This window comes from Scyliorhinus torazame, chromosome 12, assembly GCF_047496885.1.
Source record: "Scyliorhinus torazame isolate Kashiwa2021f chromosome 12, sScyTor2.1, whole genome shotgun sequence".
NCBI classification, from domain to species: domain Eukaryota; kingdom Metazoa; phylum Chordata; class Chondrichthyes; order Carcharhiniformes; family Scyliorhinidae; genus Scyliorhinus; species Scyliorhinus torazame.
In genome coordinates this window covers 70,112,512-70,136,037 of record NC_092718.1, presented here as the reverse complement: position 1 = coordinate 70,136,037, position 23,526 = coordinate 70,112,512, and the positions used below count along the sequence as shown (strand labels likewise).

Sequence of the window (23,526 nt, the reverse complement as noted above, 5' to 3'; positions counted from 1 at the left end):
GACGGGACTGAGTCAACATCCGGGCACTGCCGTGTGCAGCCACTCGCAGAAGATTCTAGGCTAATGATTCCCTGGGATTGTCGTGGATGCTGAGGCAGTCACTGCATGGTCAGCATCGGCAAGAAACAGAAGGGCACAGAGGGCCTGGTGCTGCACTGTAAACGCTTGTCACTCTATCAAGCTCTTTCCCAGGTACCCTGCCTCACTCTGCTTCCGGCGCAGTGCTCTGACCTGGATCGTTGAAGGGCACCAATACATAGAAGTTGGGCTCCTGAAGGGTCCCCTGTCTGCTGTCAATGATGGAGCTGGCTATCTCTTTCACCGCCTTGATCTCTGCTGCCATGCTCCGCGTGGTGTCGATGACAAAGCTCAGGGCTGAGGGGCTGTCAGCATTCAGAAACCTGCAACATGGACATCGGGCGACAACAGTCCAGTGAGTCATTTAACACAAGGCAGAGCAGCAGACTTCACTCACCATTCACTCCTGACCACATCCACCAGGGGTGAGAAACATCAGTTATGAGGATAGATTGGAGAGGTTGGAGCTGTTCCCCTTGGACACAAGGAGGCTGAGAGACGATTTGATAGAGATGTTCTGAATCATGAGGGGATGGAGGGGATGGACAGAGTAGAAGGGGAGAATTGTAAAAGCATCAAGAACGAGAGGGCATAGATTTAAAGTGATTCTTAAAAGAAGCAAATCTGATGTGAGAGAAAACCTTTTCCTACACAGTGAATGGTTGTGATCTGGAACATTCTGCCTGGAAGTGTGGTGGGGGCAGGTTCAATCGAGAGGCTCGAGGGGCTATTACGTAATTACTTGAACAGAAACAATGTGCAGGGGTCCGGGGAAAAAGCAGGGGAAAGGCATTAAGTCAGTGTGGTGAATGTATTGCTGTAACAATTCACCATATACATATCTGTATTATGCTGTTGCCCATGTGGGCTCCACCTATGGACCATTGTAAGGTATTACCTATGATGTAGCATGTTGGGGCCTGTGTGGGCTCTGCCCCTGGCTCCGCCCCTTGAGGTGAGGTATAAGAAGAGTCATCCTGTAGGCGGCACCCACTAACAGATCAGTCGCAGGCAGGCACTGTTCTAGTTGATTAAAGCCACAGTTTACTTCTACTCCTGATTTCGTGTGAATTGATGGTCGCATCAATCAGGATGCTCATTTGGAGAGTCGATGCAGACATGATGGGCCGAATGGCCTCCTCCTGCCCCCTCACAATCCTCTGATTCTCACAATCTGCGGTGGGTATTCTCCGCGGCATGTGGGTGTGCCTGGCTGGGTGTGCCGGATCATTTTGCAGTCCGCCCCTGTTTCGGCGGAGGGTCTGGGCCCAGCCATATCAGACATAGGTCAATTAAAGTGTCCATCGCATTGCAGCCAGTCTGGCGTCCCCCCTCGGCCTAGATATGGGCGAGGACGGCAAGTTGTTACCATCCTCGGCTTGATCTCCCGCCCGCCTGCCCCGCCTAAGGTCCAGTTAGTGGCTGATAGCGTTTTGACTAAAGTCAGCCAAGGTTTGAGACTCCAACGACTTGCTCGGTGATGTGAACTATGTGCTTCCCTGGGTTCCGAACAAATAAAATGAACTTTATCAAGCGAGGTCAAGAAGACAAAAGAACACAAGAATCAGAAGCAAAAGGAGGTCACATGCCTGCCCCGCCATTCGATATGATCATGGCTGATCGTTTCCCGTAGCCCTGTTCCTCGATCTATCAAACATTTATGCACCTCCACTTTAAATACTTCTAATGATAATACTTCTAAACAATGATCAATGTCTGTCTTATGCTCTAACATTCGGGGTTAGTTTGACTTCCATGTGAATTAACAGGCGGATTGTGCTCAAGCACATCATGTGGCACACCCAAATACCAAATGTAATCAAAACAGATCTCTGCCTCTTAGCTGGAACTCCCAGGCCGGGACCTCTCTCTGTCTGCTTCCGCTGTTCCGCTCTGGTACTCTGCACTCGGTCACCCTTCTGCTTTTCTCTTTGGACAGAAATGGGCAGGGAGCTGTCCCGAGCCCGAAGAACGCGAGGGGGCAGAACTGCATACGTGCAGGTTCCTTCCGGCCCATTCAGGAGACCCGTACGCAGTCCGTCAGGTTCGGGGCACCTGACCTGTGTACTCCACACCGAGTTTCACAAGGAAATTCCCTTCTGTGAAGGGGAAATTGCTGGACCAGGTGGACATTGTCATGGGGGGTCGCCATTACTGAGAGAGGTGGACATTGTCATGGGGGGTCACCATTACTGAGACAGGTGGACATTTTCATGGGGGGTCACCATTACTGAGACAGGTGGACATTTTCATGGGGGGTCACCATTACTGAGACAGGTGGACATTGTCATGGGGGGTCACCATTACTGAGACAGGTGGACATTTTCATGGGGGTCACCATTACTGAGACAGGTAGACATTGTCATGGGGGCTCACCATTACTGAGACAGGTGGACATTGTCATGGGGGGTCACCATTACTGAGACAGGTGGACATTTTCATGGGGGCTCACCATTACTGAGACAGGTGGACATTGTCATGGGGGGTCACCATTACTGAGACAGGTGGACATTGTCATGGGGGGTCACCATTACTGAGACAGGTGGACATTGTCATGGGGGGTCACCATTACTGAGACAGGTGGACATTGTCATGGGGGGTCACCATTACTGAGACAAGTGGACATTTTCATGGGGGGTCACCATTACTGAGACAGGTGGACATTGTCATGGGGGTCACCATTACTGAGACAGGTGGACATTGTCATGGGGGTCACCATTACTGAGACAGGTGGACATTGTCATGGGGGGGGTCACCATTACTGAGACAGGTGGACATTGTCATGGGGGGTCGCCATTACTGAGAGAGGTGGACATTGTCATGGGGGGTCGCCATTACTGAGACAGGTGGACATTGTCATGGGGGGTCACCATTACTGAGACAGGTGGACATTTTCATGGGGGGTCACCACTACTGAGACAGGTGGACATTTTCATGGGGGGTCACCATTACTGAGACAGGTGGACATTGTCATGGGGGGTCACCATTACTGAGACAGGTGGACATTTTCATGGGGGTCACCATTACTGAGACAGGTAGACATTGTCATGGGGGCTCACCATTACTGAGACAGGTGGACATTGTCATGGGGGGTCACCATTACTGAGACAGGTGGACATTTTCATGGGGGCTCACCATTACTGAGACAGGTGGACATTGTCATGGGGGGTCACCATTACTGAGACAGGTGGACATTGTCATGGGGGGTCACCATTACTGAGACAGGTGGACATTGTCATGGGGGTCACCATTGCTGAGACAGGTGGACATTGTCATAGGGGGTCACCATTACTGAGGCAGGTGGACATTGTCATGGGGGGTCACCATTACTGAGACAGGTGGACATTGTCATGGGGGGTCACCATTACTGAGACAGGTGGACATTTTCATGGGGGGTCACCATTACTGAGACAGGTGGACATTTTCATGGGGGTCACCATTACTGAGACAGGTGGACATTGTCATGGGGGGTCACCATTACTGAGACAGGTGGACATTTGCATGAAGGGTCACCATTATTGAGACAGGTGGACATTGTCATGTGGGGGGTCACCATTGCTGAGACAGGTGGACATTGTCATGGGGGGTCACCATTATTGAGACAGGTGGACATTGTCATGTGGGGGGTCACCATTGCTGAGACAGGTGGACATTGTCATGGGGGGTCACCATTACTGAGACGAACTTTCGAATCTGGATTTTCTTAACTAAATTTCAATTTCATCGGCTTCCATGTTTAGGATTTGAACCCATGTTCCCGGAGGTTTAACTGGGCCGCTGCATTACTGGTCCAGTGAATCTAACGCCGAGCGGGATTCCCATCCCCGTAGATAACTCTGAATACACTCGATCTGTGTTTCAATTGGGCTTCGATCAGCCATGGACCCTGCCTCACCTCAGGAAATGTTTGTCACCAACCGCTTCGCGGATATGCCCAAATGCCTCTTCAGTTGCTAGAATGGCCACGCGGGCTGCTTCACTGTGCAGGTATCCATGAGGAGAGCTGACAGTATCTTTATTAATCCCACCCTCAGCATCGCTGTGACGCGTCCCGTCGAGTTTGCCTCCATGGCTACATTTACCTGAAACCACAATAGAGTCATCAAAATCATATTGATACACTACCTTTATCCGAGTGAATCATATTTATACACAATCTTTACCCTAGTGAACATCCCAGTAAATCATATTTACACACTGGGTTTCATTCCAGATTCCTGGGAGCTGCTCTGTTGCCAAGGTCCAGAGTTCCTGAGAACCTTCTTGGGAGTCCAGCACTGCAGTTGGCGGAGTCCGCAGACTGAGGCACTTTAGACTCTGTGAACCCAACACCCTCCCCTCCACCGGGCCTTCACGCACTCACCTTCCGGCTTGCCCAATGGCAGGATGTTGAAATATCCGGTGGTGAGGACCTTCCTGAATTTGATACTTTCGGGAATGTTACCGTGACAAACATCGGTCCCGCAGTTGCTGCACGTCCTCTCGTCCTTTCCTGTCAGGCACATAAGGGATTAAATTCAGTCGCGGGCTCCGCCTCCATGTTCCGGATAACCCGCTCCAATCGGACACCTACAATCCAAATATCCTTCCAGATTTATCTTTAATTTTGTTTCCAATTAAGGGCGAATTTAGCATGGCCAATCCACCTACCCTGCACATCATTGGGTTGTGGGGGTGAGACCCACGCAGACACGGGGAGAATGTGCAAACTCCACACGGACAGTGACCCAGGGCCAGAATCAAACTCGGGTCCTCGGCGCCATGATCTTCTAGATTTATCAACCTCTGCTCAGATCCCACCCACATCGGGAGTCCACCGGGTTCCGTTCTGGGCCCCTGCATCTCAGAAAGGAGATATTGACCTTTGAGGTGGGGCACCTCAGGTTCACCAGACTGTTCTCGGGCTGAAAGGGTTAAATTATGAGGGCAGGTCGCACAGAATGGGCTTGAGTACCCCCTGGTCAGGAAGATGAAGGGGGTGATCTAATGGACAGATTTAAGATGACTAAAGGATTCAATAGGGTCGAGAGAGTGAAACTGTTTTCTGTGCCTCCTCCTGTTCCTGTGTAACAGGCTCGAGGCGGGGGGCTTTGCGCATTAGCAGTGAGAGAGGCCACATCCGGAGGGAGGCACAGGCAGAGGGAGCTTTAAACTTGTGAATTTGAAGCTGAGTAGTAATTCGTTCCAGAGTTGCAAGAGGTGCTCTTTGCGTTTTCTCCTTGCTTTGTAACTTTTAAATCTTCAGAAAGGGGTCTTGCCCTGCTGCAGCTGAGGATACAATGGAGAGAGCTGAGAGCTAAGTGATGGACAAGGTAGGTCAATCTTTCCAACTTTTATCACTTATAGTTTGAAAATATGTTTTGTGGTTTATAATCTGTCGGGCTCTAATGGTAGTAATGAGACCGGAACTGAGCAGAGCATGAGAAATCCGAACAGCAGCCTGGGAAGATAAGTGGTTTCACTGAGATGGGAAATGATAGGCCGGTTAGCCTGACTTCGGTCATTGCCAAGATTTTAGAGTCCATTATTAAAGATGAGGTTACAGAGTTCTTGGAAGTGCATGATATAATAGGACTGAGTCAGCACGGCTCCGTCAAGCGGAGGACACGTCTGACAAATCTGTTAGAATTCTTTGGGGACGTAACAAAGAAGTTAGGCAAAGGAGAACCAGTGGACGTGATCTATTTAGATTTCCAGAAGGCCTTTGACAAGGTGCGTATAGGAGGCTGTTAAATAAGTTAAGAGCCTATCGTGTTAAGGGTCGGATACTGACACGGATAGAGGATTGGCTGACTGGCAGAAGGCAGAGAGTGGGGATAACGGGGTCTTTTTCAGGATGGCAGCCGGTGACTCATGGTGTGCCTCAGGGGTCTGTGCTGGGACCACAACTTTTCACAGATACACGAATGATCTGGAAGAAGGAACTGAGGGCACTGTTGCTAAGTTTGCAGATGATACAAACCTCTGCAGAGGGACATGTGGTATTGAAGAAGCGGGGGGGCTGCAGAAGGAGTTGGGACAGGCTCGGAGAGTGGGCAAAGAAGTGGCAGATGGAATACAATGTGTGAGGTTATGCACTTTGGTCGGAACAATGGAGCCATAGACTATTTTCTAAATGGGGAAAAGGCTTCGGAAATCAGAAGCACAAAGACACTGAGGAGTCCGAGTTCAAGACTCTCTTAAGGTTAACGTGCAGGTTCAATCAGCAGTTAGGTAGGCACTGCTCCCGCTGAAATTGACTAGCCTGCTCCGCTCCCGCTGAAATCGACTGGCCTGCTCCTGCAAAGACAAGTGTTTTTAAAGGAGAGACTTACCTCCCAGAAATCACTTGCGCACTGCTCCCGCTGAAATTGACTAGCCTGCTCCGCTCCCGCTGAAATCGTGTTTTTAAAGGAGAGGGAGCTTTACTCTGTATCTAACCCCGTGCTGTACCTGTCCTGGGAGTGGTTGATGGAGACAGTGTAGAGGGAGCTTTACTCTGTATGTAACCCCGTGCTGTCCCTGTCCTAGGAGAGTTTGATGGGAACAGTGTAGAGGGGGCTTTACTCTGTATCTAACCCTGTGCTGTACCTGTCCTGGGAGTGGTTGATGGAGACAGTGTAGAGGGAGCTTTACTCTGTATCTAACCCTGTGCTGTACCTGTCCTGGGAGTGGTTGATGGAGACAGTGTAGAGGGAGCTTTACTCTGTATGTAACCCCGTGCTGTCCCTGTCCTAGGAGAGTTTGATGGGAACAGTGTAGAGGGGGCTTTACTCTGTATCTAACCCCTTGCTGTACCTTTCCTGGGAGTGTTTGATGGGGACTGTGTAGAGGGGGCTTTACTCTGTATCTAACCCCGTGCTGTCACTGCCTGGGAGTGTTTGATGGAGACAGTGTAGTGGGAGCTTTACTCTGTATGTAACCCCGTGCTGTCCCTGTCCTGGGAGTGTTTGATGGGGACAGTGTTGAGGGAGCTTTACTCTGTATCTAACCCTGTGCTGTACCTATTCTGGGAGTGTTTGATGGAGAAAGTGTAGAAGGTGCGTTTGATGGGGACGTTTTGCATTGGTCTGAATGTTAACCCTTTACCCTTTCAGGATGATCAGTTGACGGCAGAGTATTTATTCCAAGCATATTACGAGGGAACGGTTTCCCCTTCGCTGTTCAATCAGGTACTGGATGAGTTGGCCTTGCACAATGCTGCTGTTGATGTCTTGTATGTCCTCTCCTCCAAACGTCACTTCGATTCCGAGACGCTACTGGAGGGAAAGGAGCAGATCCTGGAACTGCTACAATCAGTTATTCGGGGCATCCAGCAGGAGAATCTTCAAACCGCTCGGAAAAACATGGGCCGACTGTTGCACACACTGCAGGTAATTGAGGAACGTCGCAGGGAAGCATTCCCCACCATCCCCCTTCCCAGCTCCCACTCGGGTTTTCCAATTTACCTTTTTCCATGGGTTCGAACCATGGCGAGAACACAAGACCAGGGATGTACTTCTGAGGCTGTATAAGGCTCTGGTCAGACCCCATTTGGAGTATCGTGAGCAGTTTTGGGCCCCATATCTAAAGATATTAGTTGGTCTTGGAAAGGGTCCAGAGGAGCTTCACAAGAATGATCCCTGAAATGAAAAGCTTGTCATATGAAGAGCAGTTGAGGACCCTGGGCCTGTACACGTTGGAGTTTCGAAGGTTGGGGGAGATCTTATTGAAACTTACAGGATACTGCGAGGCCTGGATAGAGTGGATGTGGAGAGGATGTTTCCATTAGTTGGAAAAACTAGAACCCGAGGACACAGCCTCAGACTGAAGGGACGATCCTTTAAAACCAAATGAGGAGGAATTTCTTCAGCCAGAGGGTGGTGAATCTGTGGAACTCTTTGCCACAGAAGGCTGTGGAGGCTGTGCACACTCACTGAGTGTCTTTAAGACAGAGATAGATAAGTTCTTGATCAATAAGAGGATCAGGGTTATGGGGAGAAGGAGAATGGGGATGAGAAACATATCAGCCATGATGGAATGGTGGAGCAGGCTCGATGGGCCGAATGGCCTAATTCTGCTCCAATGCCTTATGGTCTTATGGTCATACGGGGCTGAATGGCCTCCTCCTGTTCCTGTGTAACAGGATTGAGGGGGTGCAATGGGTCTCCTCCTGTTCATGTGTAACAGGCTCGAGAAGGGCTGAATGGTCTCCTCTCACCGCAGTGAGATTAAGTGTGATTCAGGTTGGGTTCCTACCTGCCCTCAGTCCGATGTCTCGGTCTGGAATGATGATGTTGCTGTTTGGTTCGGCGAAACCCAATTCAATCCAGTTACTGTGGCTGTAAAAATCCTGAAAATAAAGGTGCAGTTAGAAAAATGGTTAATTTCACCCAAGAACAGGAGGCCCATTCGCCCCCCCGCCCCGGGTCCCTGGCGCTGTGAAGCACAGTGCTAACCTCTGTGCTACTGTGCCGTTACTGTTAGACAGGAACAAGAGGAGGCCCATTCATCCCCTCGAGTCTCTTCACTGTTCAATGTGAACCTTTGGATCACAAAATCCTCTGGGCGGGATTCTCCGAAATGGAGACAGACTGTTCGCGCCGTCGTGAACGCCGTCGAGGTTCACGACGGCGCGAAACGGCCCCTATCCCGACCGATTCAGGGCCGGATAATGGGCTAGGAGCGGCGCCGCGTCATTTACGCGCGCCAGGCCTTGGCGCCGCGTAAAGGCGGCGCCGCATGCATGACGCCGCCGGCGCCACATAACTGGCATCACCTGCGCATGCATGGTTGCCGTCCTCTCCGAGTCCGCCCCGCAAGAAGATGTCCGACGGATCTTGCGGGGCTGTGGAAGAAAGGAGGTCCTCCTTCAGAGAGGCCGGCCCAACGATCGGTGGACACCGATCGCGGGCCAGACCCCATTGAGGCCCCCCCCCCCGGGTGCAGGATCCCCTCTCCTCCCCCCGCAGGCGGCCCCCCCCAGCTTTCCCGCGCTGTTCCCGCCGGCAGCGACCAGGTGTGGACGGCGCCGGGGGGAACCCGCCGTTTTGGGCTGGCCGCTCGGCCCATCTGCACTGAGAATCGCGGGGGTACCGGTGAATCGCCATTTTGGCTGTCTCGGGCGATTCACTGGACTGCGCCACGCAAAACGCGATTGTGCCAATCTGGCCGCTCCCGTGAATCGCGGGAGGGCGTCGGACCGGCATGGCGGGAAAATTTGGCGACCCAGGCGATTCTCCCAACCGGCGCGGGAGCGGAGAATCGCACCCAGAATGTCAGATTTAAAATGAACAATCTATTGATTATTGTTTGAGGAAGAGAAGTCCCAACCTTCCCCCTTCCTGTGTGTGTAGAAATGTTTCCGAATTCCACTCCTGAAAGAACTGCCTCGCACATTTAGAGTCCGGCCCCTGGTCAGCGACCCCCCCCCCCGCCCAACGGGTGTAACTTATTTCTCTCTATGGACCCCTATCTGTTCCCCTTAATATCCTGAGCCATAGAACCATAGAAACGTCACAGTGTAGAAATAGGCCATTCGGCCCATCTTGTCCATGCCACCCCAAGGACACCAAGGTGCTCTTTCCAATCCCACCTTCCTGCACCCAGTCCATAGCCCTGTATCTTACAGCACTTAAGATGCAGATCTAATTACTTTTTACAAGTATTTCGGGTCATTGCCTCCACCACCAACTCAAGCACAATTCCAGACTCCCACTACCTTCCAGTAAAAAGATTCTTCCTCATGCCCTCTCGATACCTTCTGCCACTTATCTTGAATCTATGTCTCCTGCTTCTAGAATCCTCCACCAAGAGAAACAATTTGATCCTGCCCACTCTATCTCTTCCCCTCATAGTTCTTTCCACCTCAATTAAGTTACCTCTCAGCTTTCTTTGTTCGAAGGAAAATAACCCCAACCTATCCAATCTCTCTTCGTAGATGTGCTTTTCCAGCCGTGGCAACATTCTTGTAAACCTCCTCTGCATTCTCTCCAGAGCAATATCGCCCTTCCTGTAATGTGGTGACCAGAACGACACACAAATACTCCAGTTGTGGCCTCACCAGCGTTTCTTTCCATTTCAATCAAATCCCACCGCCTTGACTTTCTAAATTCCTGGAAATACGAGGCTAGCTTGTCTTTAACCTCTCCTCGCATTTTAACCCTTAGGGTGCTGGTCCCGTTCTGGTAAATTGTCACAGCGTTCCCGACGAGCACATCTGCTAATCGTGAAGCCCCTCCTGGTGCAATATCTATATTGTTCTCTCAGCTGGAGCTGAGTCTGGTGTTTTTTGGGAGGAGGATGTTCGAACCCATGGAAAAAGGTAAATTGGAAAACCCGAGTGGGAGCTGGGAAGGGGGATGGTGGGGAATGCTTCCCTGCGACGTTCCTCAATTACCTGCAGTGTGTGCAACAGTCGGCCCATGTTTTTCCGAGCGGTTTGAAGATTCTCCTGCTGGATGCCCCGAATAACTGATTGTAGCAGTTCCAGGATCTGCTCCTTTCCCTCCAGTAGCGTCTCGGAATCGAAGTGACGTTTGGAGGAGAGGACATACAAGACATCAACAGCAGCATTGTGCAAGGCCAACTCATCCAGTACCTGATTGAACAGCGAAGGGGAAACCGTTCCCTCGTAATATGCTTGGAATAAATACTCTGCCGTCAACTGATCATCCTGAAAGGGTAAAGGGTTAACATTCAGACCAATGCAAAACGTCCCCATCAAACGCACCTTCTACACTTTCTCCATCAAACACTCCCAGAATAGGTACAGCACAGGGTTAGATACAGAGTAAAGCTCCCTCAACACTGTCCCCATCAAACACTCCCAGGACAGGGACAGCACGGGGTTACATACAGAGTAAAGCTCCCACTACACTGTCTCCATCAAACACTCCCAGGCAGTGACAGCACGGGGTTAGATACAGAGTAAAGCCCCCTCTACACAGTCCCCATCAAACACTCCCAGGAAAGGTACAGCAAGGGGTTAGATACAGAGTAAAGCCCCCTCTACACTGTTCCCATCAAACTCTCCTAGGACAGGGACAGCACGGGGTTACATACAGAGTAAAGCTCCCTCTACACTGTCTCCATCAACCACTCCCAGGACAGGTACAGCACAGGGTTAGATACAGAGTAAAGCTCCCTCTACACTGTCTCCATCAACCACTCCCAGGACAGGTACAGCACAGGGTTAGATACAGAGTAAAGCCCCCTCTACACTGTTCCCATCAAACTCTCCTAGGACAGGGACAGCACGGGGTTACATACAGAGTAAAGCTCCCTCTACACTGTCTCCATCAACCACTCCCAGGACAGGTACAGCACAGGGTTAGATACAGAGTAAAGCTCCCTCTACACTGTCTCCATCAACCACTCCCAGGACAGGTACAGCACGGGGTTAGATACAGAGTAAAGCTCCCTCTCCTTTAAAAACACGATTTCAGCGGGAGCGGAGCAGGCTAGTCAATTTCAGCGGGAGCAGTGCGCAAGTGATTTCTGGGAGGTAAGTCTCTCCTTTAAAAACACTTGTCTTTGCAGGAGCAGGCCAGTCGATTTCAGCGGGAGCGGAGCAGGCTAGTCAATTTCAGCGGGAGCAGTGCGCAAGTGATTTCTGGGAGGTAAGTCTCTCCTTTAAAAACACTTGTCTTTGCAGGAGCAGGCCAGTCGATTTCAGCGGGAGTGGAGCAGGCTAGTCAATTTCAGCGGGAGCAGTGCGCAAGTGATTTCTGGGAGGTAAGTCTCTCCTTTAAAAACACTTGTCTTTGCAGGAGCAGGCCAGTCGATTTCAGCGGGAGCGGAGCAGGCTAGTCAATTTCAGCGGGAGCAGTGCGCAAGTGATTTCTGGGAGGTAAGTCTCTCCTTTAAAAACACTTGTCTTTGCAGGAGCAGGCCAGTCGATTTCAGCGGGAGTGGAGCAGGCTAGTCAATTTCAGCGGGAGCAGTGCGCAAGTGATTTCTGGGAGGTAAGTCTCTCCTTTAAAAACACTTGTCTTTGCAGGAGCAGGCCAGTCGATTTCAGCGGGAGCGGAGCAGGCTAGTCAATTTCAGCGGGAGCAGTGCGCAAGTGATTTCTGGGAGGTAAGTCTCTCCTTTAAAAACACTTGTCTTTGCAGGAGCAGGCCAGTCGATTTCAGCGGGAGCGGTGCGTTAGTGATTTCTGGGAGACCTTCACAGGAGCAGGCTAGTCAATTTCAGCGGTAAACACTTACCTGGTCCCGTTTTCGGTCCCTCTTTGCTGTTTTTTTTAAATTTTAGTGTTTAAGGCGGGAACAGGAAGTTCGAACCGCGGACTTCTGGGAAGACCCTCACCAATAAATTCTGGTGGAGAGGAAACCCGAGACACTACACGTGTAGTGTCTCCCACCCGCCCTCCTCCTCTAACCTAATAATAAAACCCATTGGTGTGAGGTAAGTACCATATTTTATTATTATTATTTTTTTTTTTAAAATTTAATTTAGTTGTTAGCCAGATCTTGGTAGAAAGTTAGAGGGATGGCAGGGAAGGGAGTGCAATGTTCCTCCTGCAGGAAGTTTGTGGTGAGGGATGCCGTTAGTGTCCCTGCTGATTTTACCTGCAGGAAGTGCTGCCATCTCCAGCTCCTCCAAGACCGAGTTAGGGAACTGGAACTGGAGTTGGAAGAACTTCGGATCATTCGGGAGGCAGAGGGGGTCATAGATAGCAGCTTCAAGGAATTAGTTACACCAAAGATTGGAGATAGATGGGTAACTGTAAGAGGGACTGGGAAGAAGCAGTCAGTGCAGGGATCCCCTGCGGTCGTTCCCCTGAGAAACAAGTATACCGCTTTGGATACTTGTGGGGGGGACGGCTTACCAGGGGTAAGCCATGGGGTACGGGCCTCTGGCACGGAGTCTGTCCCTGTTGCTCAGAAGGGAAGGGGGGAGAGGAGCAGAGCATTAGTAATTGGGGACTCGATAGTCAGGGGCACAGATAGGAGATTTTGTGGGAGCGTGAGAGACTCGCGTTTGGTATGTTGCCTCCCAGGTGCAAGGGTACGTGATGTCTCGGATCGTGTTTTCCGGGTCCTTAGCGGGGAGGGGGAGCAGCCCCAAGTCGTGGTCCACATTGGCACTAACGACATAGGTAGGAAAGGGGACAAGGATGTCAGGCAGGCTTTCAGGGAGCTAGGATGGAAGCTCAGAACTAGAACAAACAGAGTTGTTATCTCTGGGTTGTTGCCCGTGCCACGTGATAGTGAGATGAGGAATAGGGAGAGAGAGCAATTAAACACGTGGCTACAGGGATGGTGCAGGCGGGAGGGATTCAGATTTCTGGATAACTGGGGCTCTTTCTGGGGAAGGTGTATCTCTACAGACAGGATGGTCTACATCTGAACCTGAGGGGCACAAATATCCTGGGGGGGAGATTTGTTAGTGCTCTTTGGGGGGGGTTTAAACTAAACAAAAGGCATGGGAACCTGGATTGTAGTTTTAGGGTAAGGGAGAATGAGAGTATAGAGGTCAGGAGCACAGATTTGACGTCGCAGGAGGGGGCCAGTGTTCAGGTAGGTGGTTTGAAGTGTGTCTACTTCAATGCCAGGAGTATACGAAATAAGGTAGGGGAACTGGCAGCATGGGTTGGTACCTGGGACTTCGATGTTGTGGCCATTTCGGAGACATGGATAGAGCAGGGACAGGAATGGATGTTGCAGGTTCCGGGGTTTAGGTGTTTTAGTAAGCTCAGAGAAGGAGGCAAAAGAGGGGGAGGTGTGGCGCTGCTAGTCAAGAGCAGTATTACGGTGGCGGAGAGGATGCTAGATGGGGACTCATCTTCCGAGGTAGTATGGGCTGAGGTTAGAAGCATGAAAGGAGAGGTCACACTGTTGGGAGTCTTCTATAGGCCTCCAAATAGTTCTAGGGATGTAGAGGAAAGGATGGCGAGGATGATCCTGGATAAGAGCGAAAGTAACAGGGTAGTTATTATGGGAGACTTTAACTTTCCAAATATTGACTGGAAAAGATATAGTTCGAGTACATTAGATGGGTCGTTTTTTGTACAGTGTGTGCAGGAGGGTTTCCTGACACAATATGTTGACAGGCCAACAAGAGGCGAGGCCACGTTGGATTTGGTTTTGGGTAATGAACCAGGCCAGGTGTTGGATTTGGAGGTAGGAGAGCACTTTGGGGACAGTGACCACAATTCGGTGACGTTTACGTTAATGATGGAAAGGGATAAGTATACACCGCAGGGCAAGAGTTATAGCTGGGGGAAGGGCAATTATGATGCCATTAGACGTGACTTGGGGGGGATAAGGTGGAGAAGTAGGCTGCAAGTGTTGGCACACTGGATAAGTGGAGCTTGTTCAAGGATCAGCTACTGCGTGTTCTTGATAAGTATGTACCGGTCAGGCAGGAGGAAGGCGTCGAGCGAGGGAACCGTGGTTTACCAAAGAAGTGGAATCTCTTGTTAAGAGGAAGAAGGAGGCCTATGTGAAGATGAGGTGTGAAGTTTCAGTTGGGGGGATGGATAGTTACAAGGTAGCGAGGAAGGATCTAAAGGGAGAGCTAAGACGAGCAAGGAGGGGACATGAGAAGTATTTGGCAGGTAGGATCAAGGAAAACCCAAAAGCTTTCTATAGGTATGTCAGGAATAAGCGAATGACTAGGGAAAGAGTAGGACCAGTCAAGGACAGGGATGGGAAGTTGTGTGTGGAGTCTGAAGAGATAGGAGAGATACTAAATGAATATTTTTCGTCAGTATTCACTCAGGAAAAAGATAATGTTGTGGAGGAGAATGCTGAGACCCAGGCTAATAGAATAGATGGCATTGAGGTATGTAGGGAAGAGGTGTTAGCAATTCTGGACATGCTGAAAATAGATAAGTCCCCGGGTCCTGATGGGATTTATCCTAGGATTCTCTGGGAGGCCAGGGAAGAGATTGCTGGACCTTTGGCTTTGATTTTTATGTCATCATTGGCTACAGGAATAGTGCCAGAGGACTGGAGGATAGCAAATGTGGTCCCTTTGTTCAAAAAGGGGAGCAGAGACAACCCCGGCAACTATAGACCGGTGTGCCTCACGTCTGTAGTGGGTAAAGTCTTGGAGGGGATTATAAGAGACAAGATTTATAATCATCTAGATAGGAATAATATGATCAGGGATAGTCAACATGGCTTTGTGAAGGGTAGGTCATGCCTCACAAACCTTATTGAGTTCTTTGAGAAGGTGACTGAACAGGTAGACGAGGGTAGAGCAGTTGATGTGGTGTATATGGATTTCAGCAAAGCGTTTGATAAGGTTCCCCACGGTAGGCTATTGCAGAAAATACGGAGGCTGGGGATTGAGGGTGATTTAGAGATGTGGATCAGAAATTGGCTAGCTGAAAGAAGACAGAGGGTGGTGGTTGATGGGAAATGTTCAGAATGGAGTTCAGTTACAAGTGGAGTACCACAAGGATCTGTTCTGGGGCTGTTGCTGTTTGTCATTTTTATCAATGACCTAGAGGAAGGCGCAGAAGGGTGGGTGAGTAAATTTGCAGACGATACTAAAGTCGGTGGTGTTGTCGATAGTGTGAAAGGATGTAGCAGGCTACAGAGGGATATAGATAAGCTGCAGAGCTGGGCTGTGAGGTGGCAAATGGAGTTTAATGTAGAGAAGTGTGAGGTGATTCACTTTGGAAGGAATAACAGGAATGCGGAATATTTGGCTAATGGTGAAGTTCTTGGAAGTGTGGATGAGCAGAGGGATCTAGGTGTCCATGTACATAGATCCCTGAAAGTTGCCACCCAGGTTGATAGGGTTGTGAAGAAGGCCTATGGAGTGTTGGCCTTTATTGGTAGAGGGATTGAGTTCCGGAGTCAGGAGGTCATGTTGCAGCTGTACAGAACTCTGGTACGGCCGCATTTTGAGTATTGGTACAGTTCTGGTCACCGCATTATAGGAAGGATGTGGAGGCTTTGGAGCTGGTGTAGAGGAGATTTACCAGGATGTTGCCTGGTATGGAGGGAAAATCTTATGAGGAAAGGCTGATGGACTTGAGGTTGTTTTCGTTGGAGAGAAGAAGGTTAAGAGGAGACTTAATAGAGGCATACAAAATGATCAGGGGGTTGGATAGGGTGGACAGTGAGAGCCTTCTCCCGCGGATGGAAATGGCTGGCACGAGGGGACATAGCTTTAAACTGAGGGGTAATAGATATAGGACAGAGGTCAGAGGTATGTTCTTTACGCAAAGAGTAGTGAGGCCGTGGAATGCCCTACCTGCTACAGTAGTGAACTCGCCAACATTGAGGGCATTTAAAAGTTTATTGGCTAAACATATGGATGATAATGGCATAGTGTAGGTTAGATGGCTTTTGTTTCGGTGCAACATCGTGGGCCGAAGGGCCTGTACTGCGCTGTATCGTTCTATGTACACTGTCCCCATCAAACACTCCCAGGACAGGTACAGCACGGGGTTACATACAGAGTAAAGCTCCCTCTACACTGTCTCCATCAAACACTCCTGGGGCACGTACAGCACGAGGTTAGATACAGAGTAAAGCTGAGAGATGGTGGGGTAGCGGATCTACGGACACCCACTCTGCCATCTGCCTCACGTGTTAGCAGTGAATCTGAGCTGAAGTGTGCCTGGCGGCTGTCGCCACAACGAGCCTGAGCTAGGAGCAGGCCGCCAGGCCCATACTCACCGTGACGGAGTTGGGAGCGAGGAGCTGGCCCTGGAAGTTGGGAATTTGCTGGAACACTGTGCGGGTGATTCGCAGGGCTCCTTTTTTCGTGATGTCACTGTGGGTGACGCTGCCTTTGCTGGTCAAGGGCTGGAAGCTGAGAACTCCACTGGCCCAGAGGCAGATCAGGATTCTGGACAAAATCTTCATCTTCACTTCCATCCTGGAAGATACAAAACCAACCCGTGTGACAGAGTAATAGAACAACAAAGAACAAAGAAATGTACAGCACAGGAACAGGCCCTTCGGCCCTCCAAGCCCGTGCCGACCATACTGCCCGACTAAACTACAATCTTCTACACTTCCTGGGTCCGTATCCTTCTATTCCCATCCTATTCATATATTTGTCAAGATGCCCCTTAAATGTCCCGATCGTCCCTGCTTCCACTACCTCCTCCGGTAGTGAGTTCCAGGCACCCACTACCCTCTGCGTAAAAAACTTGCCTCGTACATCTACTCTAAACTTTGCCCCTCTCACCTTAAACCTATGCCCCCTAGTAATTGACCCCTCTACCCTGGGGAAAAGCCTCTGACTATCCACTCTGTCTATGCCCCTCATAATTTTGTATACCTCTATCAGGTCGCCCCTCAACCTCCTTCGTTCCAGTGAGAACAAACCGAGTATATAATCCAATCATTATCACCGTTTCTCTCAATTGACCCTATCGAATCCTTTAATCATCTCAACCCCACCACACACCCCTCCCCCTCAATTCGATCACCCACTTCATCTCCTGGACCGGAGGGAACACAAGCCTGTGAGGCCTGCCCCAGAAGTTAACCCTTTCAGCCCTGGGATCATTCTGGTGAATCTGAGCTGCTTTCTTTGCCCTCTCCCAGGACTATATCTCCCTTCTGATGTGTGTGACCCAGACCTGAAGCCAGCGGTTTCGGATAGGTCCAGGGATCTGAGCAGTTTTGATTCAGGTTTCTACGATCCCCCCATGGATCTCAAGCCCGCTGACATGTTGGAGATCCTCCCCTTGACCTCTTTTTGCTGTCTTTAGATCCCAGTGCACAGATTGAGAACCGCTGATCTCTCTGACAGACACCCCCCAAATCTCTCTGTACTCTCTGGAGATCCCAGTGCCCAGACAGAGATCCCTCGTACCAAAAGAGACAAAAGCTTTGCCAAAGGATCATCTGGACTCGAAACGTTAGCTCTTTTCTCTGCCTAAATATGCTGCCAGACCTGCTGAGATTTTCCAGCATTTTCTCTTTTGGTTTCAAATTCCAGCATCTGCAGTAATTAGCTTTTATCCTGAGATTCACTACATCTCTGTAATCTTTGGAGCTACCAGTGGCCAGACTGAGATTCCACTGATCTCTCAGTCGTCTCTGAAGCTCCCTGTGCACAGACTGAGATCCCTCTGAGCTCTCTATACTCTCTGGAGATCACAGCTCAGACAGAGATCCCCCGATCTCTCTATATTCTCTGGAGATCACAGCTCAGATAGAGATCCCTCAGATCTCTCTATGCTCTCTGGAGATCACAGCTCAGACAGAGATCCCTCTGATCCCTCTATACTCTCTGGAGATCACAGCAAACAAACCAAAATCCCACTATTCTCTCTATACCCTCTGGAGATCAGAGCACGCAGAGATTCCCCCTGATCTCTCTATGCTCTCTGCAGATCACAGCTCACAGAGATCCCCCTGATCTCTCTATATTCTCTGGAGATCACAGTTCAGACAGAGATCCCCCTGATCTCTCTATACTCTCTGGATATCACAGCTCACAGACAGAGATCCCCCTGATCTCTCTGTACTCTCTGGAGAATACAGCTCAGACAGAGATCCCACTGATCTCTCTATACTCTCTGCAGATCACAGCTCACAGACAGAGATCCCCTGATCTCTCTGTACTCTCTGGAGATCACAGCGCACAGACAGAGATCCCCCTGATCTCTCTATTCTCTCTGCAGATCACAGCACAGACAGTGATCCCCCTGATCTCACTATACTCTCTGGAGATTACAGCGCACAGACAGAGATCCCCCAGATCTCTCCATACTCTCTGGAGATCACAGCTCAGACAGAGATCCCCCTGATCTCTCTACACTCTCTGGAGATCACAGCACAGACAGAGATCCCCCTGATCTCTCTATACTCTCTGGCGATCACAGCACAGGCAGAGATCCCCCTGATCTCTCTATACTCTCTGGAGATCACAGCACAGACAGAGATCCCCCTGATCTTTCTATACTCTCTGGAGATCACACTGCCAAGACAGAGATGCCCTGATCTCTCTATACTCTCTGGAGATCACAGCTCAGACAGAGATCCCCCCGATCTCTCTATAGGCTCAGGTGGTCACGGCACGGACAGAGATCCCCGTGATCTCTCTATCCTCTCTGGAGACGACATCTCAGACAGAGATCCCCCTGATCACTCTATACTCTCTGGAGATCACAGCACACAGACAGAGAACCCCCTGATCTCCCTATGCTCTCTGGAGATCACACAGCACACAGACAGAGATCCCCCTGATCTCTCTATACTCTCTGGAGATCACAGCTCTGACAGAGACACTCTGATCTCCCTATGCTCTCTGGAGATCACAGCACACAGACAGAGAACCCCCTTATCTCCCTATGCTCTCTGGAGATCACACAGCACACAGACAGAGATCCCCCTGATCTCTCTATACTCTCTGGAGATCACAGCTCAGACAGAGACACTCTGATCTCCCTATGCTCTCTGGAGATCACAGCACACAGACAGAGAACCCCCTTATCTCCCTATGCTCTCTGGAGATCACACAGCACACAGACAGAGATCCCCCTGATCTCTCTATACTCTCTGGAGATCACAGCTCAGACAGAGACACTCTGATCTCCCTATGCTCTCTGGAGATCACAGCACACAGACAGAGATCTCCCTGATCTCCCTATACTCTGTGAAGATCACAGCACACAGAGTTCCCCCTGATCTCTCTGTACTCTCTGGAGATCACAGCACAGACCGAGATCCCCCTGATCTCCCTGACGATCACAGCACAGACAGAGATCCCCCTGGTCTCTCTATACTCTCTGGTGATCACAGCTCAGACAGAGATCCCACTGATCTCTCTATACTCTCTACAGATCACAGCTCAGAGACAGAGATCCCCCTGATCTCTCTGTACTCTCTGGAGATCACAGCGCACAGACAGAGATCCCCCTGATCTCTCTATTCTCTATGCAGATCACAGCACAGACAGAGATCCCCCTGATCTCACTATACTCTCTGGAGATCACAGCGCACAGACAGAGATCCCCCTGATCTCTCTATACTCTCTGGAGATCACAGCTCAGACAGAGATCCCCCTGATCTCTCTACACTCTCTGGAGATCACAGCACAGACAGAGATCCCCCTGATCTCTCTATACTCTCTGGAGATCACAGCACAGACAGAGATCCCCCTGGTCTCTCTGTTCTCTCTGGAGATCACAGCACAGACAGAGATCCCCCTGATATTTCTCTACTCTCTGGAGATCACAGGGCAGAGTCAGTGATCCCCCCGATCTCTCTATAGGCTCTGGTGGTCACGGCACGGACAGAGATCCCCGTGATCAATCTGTACTCACTGGAGATCACTGCGCGCAGAGATCCCCCTGATCTCTCTATACTCTCAGGAGATCACAGCACAGAGAGTACTCCCTCTGATCACTCTGTACTCTCTGGACATCACAGCTCACACAAATATCCCCCTGATCTATCTATACTCTCTGGAGATCACAGCTCAGACAGAGATCCCTCTGATCTCTCTATACTCTCTGCAGATCACAGCAAACAAACAGAGATCCCCCTGATCTCTCTATACTCTCAGGAGATCACAGCACAGAGAGTACTCCCTCTGATCACTCTGTACTCTCTGGACATCACAGCTCAGACAAATATCCCCCTGATCTATCTATACTCTCTGGAGATCACAGCTCAGACAGAGATCCCTCTGATCTCTCTATACTCTCTGCAGATCACAGCAAACAAACAGAGATCCCCCTGATCTCTCTATACTCTCTGGAGATCACAGCACGCAGAGAACCCCCTGATCTCTCTATACTCTCTGGAGATCACAGCTCACAGAGATCCCCCTGATCTCTCTATTTCCTCTGGAGATCATAGTTCAGACAGGGACCCCCCTGATCTCTCTATACTCTCTGGAGATCACAGCACAGACAGAGATCCCCCTGATCTCCCTGACGATCAATGCACAGACAGAGATCCCCCTGATCTCTCTATACTCTCTGGAGATCCCAGCTCAGACAGAGATCCCACTGATCTCTCTATACTCTCTGCAGATCACAGCTCACAGACAGAGATCCCTCTGATCTCTCTGTACTCTCTGGAGATCACAGCTCAGAGATCCCCCTGATCTCCCTGACGATCAATGCACAGACAGAGATCCCCCTGATCTCTCTATACTCTCTGGAGATCCCAGCGCACAGACAGAGATGGCCCTGATCTCTCTGAACTCTCTGCAGATCACAGTTCACAGACATACATCCCCCTGATCTCTCTACACTCTCTGGAGATCTCAGCACAGACAGAGATCCTCCTGATCTCTCTATACTCTCTGGAGATCACAGCACAGACAGAGATCCCCCTGATCTTTCTATACTCTCTGGAGATCACAGCTCACAGACAGAGATCCCCTGATCTTTCTATACTCTCTGGAGATCACAGCACAGTCAGAGAACCGCCTGATCTCTCTATACTTTCTGGAGATCACAGGGCAGAGTCAGAGATCCCCCCGATCTCTCTGTAGGCTCTGGCGGTCACGGCACAGACAGAGATCCCCGTGATCGCTCTATACTCTCTGGAGGCAACATCTCAGACAGAGATCCCCCTGATCACTCTATACTCTCTGGAGATCACAGCACACAGACGGAGAACCACCTGATATCTCTATACTCTCTGGGGCTCACAGCTCAGACAGAGATCCCCCTGATCGCTCTGTACTCTCTAGAGATCACAGCACAGTCAGAGAACCGCCTGTTCTCTCTGTACTCTCTGGAGATCACAGCACAGACAGAGATCCCACTGATCTCTCTATACTCTCTGGAGATCACAGCTCAGACAGAGATCCCACTGATCTCTCTATACTCTCTGCAGATCACAGCTCACAGACAGAGATCCCCCTGATCTATCTGTACTCTCTGGAGATCACAGCTCAGAGATCCCGCTGATCTCTCTGTACTCTCTGGAGATTACAGCTCAGAGACCCGCTGATCTCTCTATACTCTCTGGAGATCAAAGCACAGACAGAGATCCCCCTGATCTCTCTGTACTCTCTGGAGATCACAGCGCACAGACAGAGATGGCCCTGATCTCTCTGAACTCTCTGCAGATCACAGCTCACAGACAGAGATCCCCCTGATCTCTCTACACTCTCTGGAGATCTCAGCACAGACAGAGATCCTCCTGATCTCTCTATACTCTCTGGAGATCACAGCACAGACAGAGATCCCCCTGATCACTCTATACTCTCTGGAGATCACAGCACAGACAGAGATCCCCCTGATCTTTCTATACTCTCTGGAGATCACAGTGCCAAGACAGAGATCCCCCTGATCTCTCTGTACTCTCTGGAGATCAAAGCTCAGACAGAGATCCCCCTGATCTCTCTATACTCTCTGGAGATCACAGCACAGTCAGAGAACCACCTGATCTCTCTTTACTTTCTGGAGATCACAGGGCAGAGTCAGAGATCCCCCGATCTGTCTCTCGGCTCTGGCGGTCACGGCACAGACAGAGATCCCCGTGATCTCTCTATACTCTCTGGGGAGAACATCTCAGACAGAGATCCCCCTGATCACTCTCCACTCTCTGGAGATCACAGCACACAGACAGAGAACCGCCTGATCTCTCTACACTCTCTGGAGATCACAGCTCACAGAGATCCCCTGATCTCTCTATACTCTCTGCAGATCACAGCTCACAGTCAGAGATCACCCTGATCTCTCTATACTCTCTGGAGATCACAGCTCACAGACAGAGATCCCCCTGATCTCTCTCTACTCTCTGGAGATTACAGCTCCCAGACAGATATCCCGCTGATCTCGCTATACTCTCTGGAGATCACCGCTCGCAGACAGAGATCCCCCTCATCTCTCTATGCTCTCTGGAGATCACAGCACACAGACAGAGATCCCCCTGATCCCTCTAAACACTCTAAAGATCACAGCTCAGACAGAGATCCCGTTGATCTCTCTATACTCTCTGGAGATCACAGCACAGACAGATCCCCCTGATCTCTCTGTACTCTCTGGAGATAACAGCGCACAGACAGAGATCCTCCCGATCTCTCGATTCTCTCTGCAGATCACAGCACAGACAGAGATCCCTCTGATCTCACTATACTCTCTGGAGATCACAGCGCAGAGACGGAGATCCCCCTGGTCTCTCTATACTCTCTGGAGATCACAGCACAGACAGAGATCCCCCTGATCACTCTATACTCTCTGGAGGTCATAGCGCAGTGACAGATATCCGCCTGATCTCTCTATACTCACTGGAGATCACAGCACAGACAGAAATCCCGTTGATCTCTCCATACTCTCCGGAGATCACAGTTCAAACAGAGATTACCATTGATCTCTCTATACTCTCTGGGGATCTCAGCTCAGACAGAGATCCCACTGATCTCTCTATACTCTCTGCAGATCACAGCTCACAGTCAGAGATCACCCTGATCTCTCTATACTCTCTGGGGATCTCAGCTCAGACAGAGATCCCACTGATCTCTCTATACTCTATGGAGATCACAGCACAGAGAGAGATCCCCTGATCGCTCTATACTCTCTGCAGATCACAGCTCACA

At 50.3% G+C, this 23,526-nt stretch overlaps 1 protein-coding gene across 1 annotated transcript in view; it reads right to left on the bottom strand.

The window, feature by feature from the left end:
• The window catches only part of LOC140387056 (von Willebrand factor A domain-containing protein 7-like), a 209,621-nt gene that overhangs the window by 143,042 nt on the left and 43,053 nt on the right, over positions 1–23,526 (bottom strand). Inside the window, exons 2-7 of the mRNA XM_072470067.1 lie at positions 16,683–16,884; positions 10,436–10,711; positions 8,296–8,389; positions 4,442–4,570; positions 3,974–4,160; positions 232–401 (exon numbers count right to left, since the gene is read on the bottom strand). Of these exons, the coding sequence (XP_072326168.1) occupies positions 232–401; positions 3,974–4,160; positions 4,442–4,570; positions 8,296–8,389; positions 10,436–10,711; positions 16,683–16,884 (1,058 nt within the window). The remainder of the gene's footprint in view (positions 1–231; positions 402–3,973; positions 4,161–4,441; positions 4,571–8,295; positions 8,390–10,435; positions 10,712–16,682; positions 16,885–23,526) is intronic.